The sequence below is a fragment of the Sinocyclocheilus rhinocerous genome, unplaced genomic scaffold (genome assembly GCF_001515625.1).
Source record: "Sinocyclocheilus rhinocerous isolate Xijiao unplaced genomic scaffold, SAMN03320098_v1.1 scaffold636, whole genome shotgun sequence".
Classification (NCBI taxonomy): Eukaryota; Metazoa; Chordata; class Actinopteri; order Cypriniformes; family Cyprinidae; genus Sinocyclocheilus; species Sinocyclocheilus rhinocerous.
The window spans coordinates 257,353-263,577 of record NW_015660893.1 but is presented as its reverse complement, the minus strand read 5'-3'; the positions used below and the strand labels follow the sequence as shown (position 1 = coordinate 263,577).

The 6,225-nt window shown below is 34.6% G+C and overlaps 1 protein-coding gene across 3 annotated transcripts in view; it reads right to left on the bottom strand.

Moving 5' to 3' along the window:
* Positions 1 to 3,053, bottom strand: part of LOC107726081 (molybdenum cofactor biosynthesis protein 1-like) — a 22,129-nt gene extending 19,076 nt beyond the window's left edge. The window contains exons 1-2 of one of the 3 annotated variants that reach the window (XM_016535559.1): positions 2,761 to 2,838; positions 1,939 to 2,087 (exon numbers count right to left, since the gene is read on the bottom strand). Coding sequence is in view for 2 of the 3 variants with exons in the window: in XM_016535560.1 (XP_016391046.1) it covers positions 2,761 to 2,916 (156 nt within the window). In the remaining variant the exon portion in view is untranslated. Of the gene's footprint in view, positions 1 to 1,938; positions 2,088 to 2,760 lie in introns of all 3 variants that reach the window. The other 2 variants (XM_016535560.1, XM_016535557.1) reach the window with 2 other exon arrangements.
* Between the last annotated feature and the right edge of the window lie 3,172 nt (positions 3,054 to 6,225).

The following is a 6,225-nucleotide window of genomic DNA, read 5'->3' as shown; positions in this document are numbered from 1 at the left end:
AGGCGTTTTAGGAGGGCGTGGACGAGTCTTAACTTTTATAAAGAATATCTCTTTGGGTTTGAGACTTTAGTCTTTGCAACTTTAGGGATCTTATCTATTCACGAACAGCTTGTAACACTCCAAAGAGAAAGGAAAACTTGAAATCGCATCATATGACCCCTTTAAATGCTTGAGGTACTATCAGTGATTCTGCCAAATATGCCCTTCAGCACTATGACTATGCTCACATTATATAACAATAAAAAAGAAAAAGAAAAGTAATTCTAATAATTAATCCAGGTTAGGCAAATCATGGTTTATTGATGTGAATGCAATGTGTGGTGAAAGCAACCACTTTTCCCAATGAGGTGTGGGATTTGATTCAAACATGTTACAATACTGTGTGTTTGAACTCTTGGTACCTTCAGAAGCTGTTAAAATGAACAAAATCCCTTCTTCCAAATATAGAATCTTATGAATAGACTACCGAGAGAAAGGTAATGTCCCTCAACTTGACCATTTCAGTACATTTTTAGCACTCCGACAGGTATGTTCTGTGCATATTGTTTTGATAGTTGGGAAACAAGATGCATTCCTAGTTTCAACATTCAACTTATTCTTCAGACATTCTGCTTTAAATACAATAAGAATCAGCTGTATACACAGTGACCAACATTTGCTTTTCAGCCACCAAAAATAGGTAATATTCATCAATCTGAAAATGGAGCCTCATTGAGATCCCCATATATCTGGAACTGAATAATGTAGGGCCTTGAAAATGAAGATTTCAAAAGAAAAGTTTATTAAAAACCTAAAATCATATTGCGATATATTTAATACTTCATGAGTTATAGGCATTCAAGCTTTGGAAAAATAATATTTATGGCACTCAGACAGGTGTGTTCAATGCAGTTGCTTCGACAGAAGGAAACGAGATACATCTCTAGTCTCAACATAATTTGTTCTTTTAAGTGAAAAGAAGTATCATATTTTTGCAAATTGACCCACATTTGGTTTTTGACCACTGAAAATATGTACATTTTAACAATTTACTCTTGGAGCCATATTGAAATTCCAATATCGCTGCAACTGAACCAAATAGGGCCTTAAAAATGAAGATGCCAAAAGTAAAGTTTGTTAAGACGCAATATCTAAAAAGGCATTAAGATATCTTTAAAACTTCTCGAGTTACAGGCATGCAAACTTTGGAGAAAAAACTTGAAAAGTTTTGTTTCCCTATTTTTGAATGGTCACCATTGGGCACATAATACAATAAAGATTTCTAAAGTGACCAGATTTTACTAACAGACCTACCAATCTCGGTGTAAAAAAAATAACATTATGATGCTGTCATCTTTCTGAAGTCGTTTTTACCCCCTTGTAATTTGGCTCTGAATCTCAGCTGAAAATTGCCATTTTGACCCCCCTCTACAAAACAGTGGATTACTCAGCCAATATTCATCCATGACATGTAATATGATTAAAGTTATCTTAATATGATTTTAGATTCTGGTTCCTAAGAAAGGTTTGATTTTTAAGGCCCTGTATGGTTCATATTGGTGCAGCTCCATGTCCAACTTTTTGTATCCTAGCCATTTTCACACCAAATGTGGTTTTGTGTTTATCTAGTCATCACTACTGACAATGCAAATAATAACAGTAACCCAGGGTTTAGAAATGTACAGTGTGACACATCACCAGCTGAAAATTGCCATTTTGACCCCCCTCTACAAAACAGTGGATTACTCAGCCAATATTCATCCATGACATGTAATATGTTGGCTTTCATCACTATACATGTCTGTCTTTCTTCAGAAAAAATATCAGCAAAATCAAAAAATTGAGCTGGGGAAGTTTTTGAAATTTGGTTGATTTGACACGGAATGACCCTATATATCTCAAGTACAAAGATTCATATAAAGTTATATGGTACAAATACTATATTTAGATGTAATTTACTTAGTTTTGTAGGCTATTGCCCAGTTTGGGGGAAGCACTTTGATGTTGAGAGATTTCACAGTAAGCATAACAGCTTGTCATGTTATGGAGCGTGACATCCATTACTGATTTGTCTGGTTTGGTACTTCAGTGAAAGTCTTATGACCCAACTGTTGTAAAGAAAGAAACATTTATAATTTGTCACACTTTAAAACAGTTACGTTCAGCATGAAGCATAAATGAAACCACTTATATATGTGTGTGTGTGTGTATAATGCAATGACAATTTACATTTTTCAATTCTGAGGGCTAGTTTATACACAGTAATGAACTGACATGCAGAATAATTAATATTATTAATTAATATATTCATAAACCATAGTACATAAATAGTAGTTCAATTTATTTCAAAGTAAACTGTAAAAAATAGAAATATATAGTTTTATAATTATTTTTGTCTGCATTATAAATATAAACAATAAACAACACATAATACTTATATTACAAAACTCTAAAGTGTTAGAGTTACGTTGGATAAAAGCGTCTGCTAAATGACTAAATGTAAAATGTAAATGTAAATGTAATACTTAATATACATAAAGTTAAACAGGCCACAATCGTACATCAACACAACACAACCAATAAATACAAAACACGTTACATGAACACAGACAGCATTCAAACAACATTAGCCATTTAAAATGTTATGTTTATGCAAGAGTTTTAAACCTTGCACCAAAGCATATAATTAGTCATCACGTGACTTTAAAGCGCTTCATGATCTCGTACCTGTGCAGTAGTGGCAGGTCAAAGTGTAAGTGTAAAAAGTGTAAGTAAACACACCTGCTCCAGCCTTTTCTCTTCATGAGTGACACCAGAATACCATCGACACAATCTGTATCTCCCACATGTCTGTTGAACTGGCCGCTTTGTGCAGGCCTCAGCCGCGGTCTGTGCTCCTAAGATAAGGCGTCTAAATGTGCTGCAGTTTAATGCCATCGTCAAAGCAAAAACGTTAGTCTGTGTTGAAATTGGGACATTATCTGCGCATGTAGCAGCTGGCTTAAACTTGACATGCAGTTCGCCTGGAACATTTACGAGGGGGTGTCTTTGCGCAGCCAATGAACGTCAAGGATAGTCTACAAGAATTCTGGGCAATATAGTTTCATGATTGCGAACTACAAACTATGAAAATACGACAAGGGATTTTGGTTCGGCTCAAGTCAGAACGTGTCAAGCAAAAAATAGGCTACAAGCTAAATCATATTGACTTACTCCAGCTGGCATTATGAATACAGATAAAATAATGTTCGATTTGAAATTAAACAAATACATTTAAAATGTAGGCCTAAAACGGTCAAAACCATATTTTAGACACCAGAAATTGTCACTTATATAAAGTTATAATATACACCAAGTAATGTTTGTCATCGACTGCGCAAACTATGCCCAACAACTGTGTGTCATGGATGATATTTTGATGAGCATCTGTTGTTAATGAGTTCACAGTCTGCTGAAGTTACTCATCTTTTCCGGGGAGAGCAAATTTGGAGTTCGAACTTACATGATGAAATTCAGTGGACTGTTGTTCAGATGTAGCTGCATAAAAAGAAAATAAAGTCTAGTCTCAAAGGGATAAACCACTATTTTTGAGTGCACGGAGATTTAATTTAATTAGTAAACACAAGTGTATTATATTACCTTATAAGGTAATATATATATATATATATATTTATATATATATACAGGTGCATCTCAATAAATTAGATTCCATACCACCTCCATGCCACGCTGAATTGAGGCAGTAATTAAAGCAAAAGGAGCCCCTACCAAGTATTGAGTACATGTACAGTAAATGAACATACTTTCCAGAAGGCCAACAATTCACTAAAAATGTTTTTTTATTGGTCTTATAAAGTATTCTAATTTGTTGAGATAGTGAATTGGTGGGTTTTTGTTAAATGTGAGCAAAAATCATCACAATTACAAGAACCAAAGACTTAAACTACTTCAGTCTGTGTGCACTGAATTTATTTAATACACGAGTTTCACAATTTGAGTTGAATTACTGAAATAAATAAACTTTTCCACGACATTCTAATTTATTGAGATGCACCTGTATATATATATATATAGTGCCTTGCGAAAGTATTCAAACCCCTTTATTTTTCATTTTTTTCACGTTTTGTAATGTTGCAGCCTTATGTTAATTTTAAATTACTTTAAATTACTTTTTTTCTACATCAATCTACACTCCATGCACCACAATGACAAAGCAAAATAATAGGTTTTTATAACAGGTATCTTTGCAAAGACCAAGCCCTGAGGTGAAAGAAAAGAAAAGAAAAGAAAAGAAAAGAAAAAAACAAATTGCCTGTAGAGCTCAGAGACAGGATTGCATCAAACCACACATCTGGGGAAGAGTTCAGAAACAAATTCTGCTGCATTGAAGGTTCACAGCAGCATGTAGCTTCCATTATCCATAATGGAAGATGTTTGGAACAACCAGAACTCTTCCTAGAGCTGGCCTCCTGGCCAAACTGATCAAAAGGGCTTTGGTTAGAATGGTGACCAAGAAGCTGATGGTCACTCTAGTTGAGCTCCATGATCATATGTGGAGATCGGAGAAACCTACAGAAGGACAAACATCACTGCAACACTCCACCGATCTGGGCTTTATGGCGGTGTGGCCAAACTCAATCCTTTCCTTAGTGAACACACATGAAAACACACTTGGAATTTGCAAAACAGCACCTAAAGGACCCTCAGACTGTGAGAAAAAAGATTCTCTGTTCTGATAAACCTAAATTCTAAGCATCATGTTTGAAGGAAACCAGCTCTGCGACTGGGCAGAAGGTTCACCTTCCAACAGGACAATGACCCGAAGCACACAGCAAGAGTGGCTTATAGACAACTCTGTGAATGTCCTTGATGGCCCAGCCAGAGCCTGGGATTGAACCCAGTCAAATATTTCTGGAGAAACCTGAAAATGTGCGTCTGCCCCCATCCAACCTGACAAAGCTTGAGCGGTGAAGAGATGAGGAGAAGGATGGCAGATAATTGTCAAATGCTGATGTGCAAAGCTTGTTGCATCATACCCAAAAATACTTGAGGCTGTAAAGGTGCTTCAGCTAAGTTATATATGAATACTTATGCAATGTACTTATTTCAGTTTTTTTTAATTTTTTTTTATAAATTTACAAAGTTGTGACAGTTCTGTTTTTGCTTTGCCGTTATGGTGTATGCAAGTGTAGACTGATGTGGGAAAAAAATAAATAATTTAAAGCAGTTTAACATAAGGCTGCAATATAACAAAACATGAAAAAAAAAAAAAAATGAAGGGGTTTGAATACTTTCGCAAAGCACTGTATATATATATAGTATGATATAGGAGAATATGAAGGTAGGACAAAACAAGAAAGACAAAGGCCCAAACTGAGCATAAATATGGTGGAGTAAATAATTTGGTGAGTTGATGATATGCCAAAAAGTATGATACAATTTGAATAATTTATAATGTAAATCAGTTATACCTTTGTAACAGTATAGAACACTACTTACATAAACTGCACATAAATAACAATTGTCGCTCTATATCTAACAAAAAATATCTTCACTAGTACAGTGAACCAGAAGTGTTAGATCCTGAAATCGTTCATTTACCAGCCTACACCTTTAACCATAGACACATCTGCACAAGCGTCCGTTAGGGTCTCATTGGAGATATCAATCTGACTCCATAACTCTCATTTTATATCATATAATTTTTGCATCAATCCTTGAGGATTATTGTTCAGTTTCTTAGAAGAAATATAAGATATTTCAGATTTTTATTTGATCTTTTTCATTGCTAATATCTTTCATGTTTATTATAACTAGTATAATATAATTTCACTTGTATATACTAAAAATAATAACTCATATGTATTTTAACCACTAGGTGGCAGTGTGACTCTATTGTGTCGTGTGCCATTTTTGCCTGTTGACTATTAAACATTTCAAATACTACCATTTTGTTGTCCGTGAAGGTGGGATTAGTGATTAGTATTTTTGTAAAATTAAAAAATAGATAACTGAAGCAAGAGACTTTTAATTTAAAATGAACATTGCATGACAGAGAGCTAAATTTTCCCAAAATCAGCTTTAGACTATGTGTTGAACTCGTAAAATTAAACAGTAAAATATCAAACCAATCCACACCCACTGAAAGGGAAAAAACTATTACATTTCAGTGTTGAAATGAATAAATGAGTACATGGCACACTTTAACATATGGCTAATGTGTGTGTGTGTGGGGGGGTGCCTGAA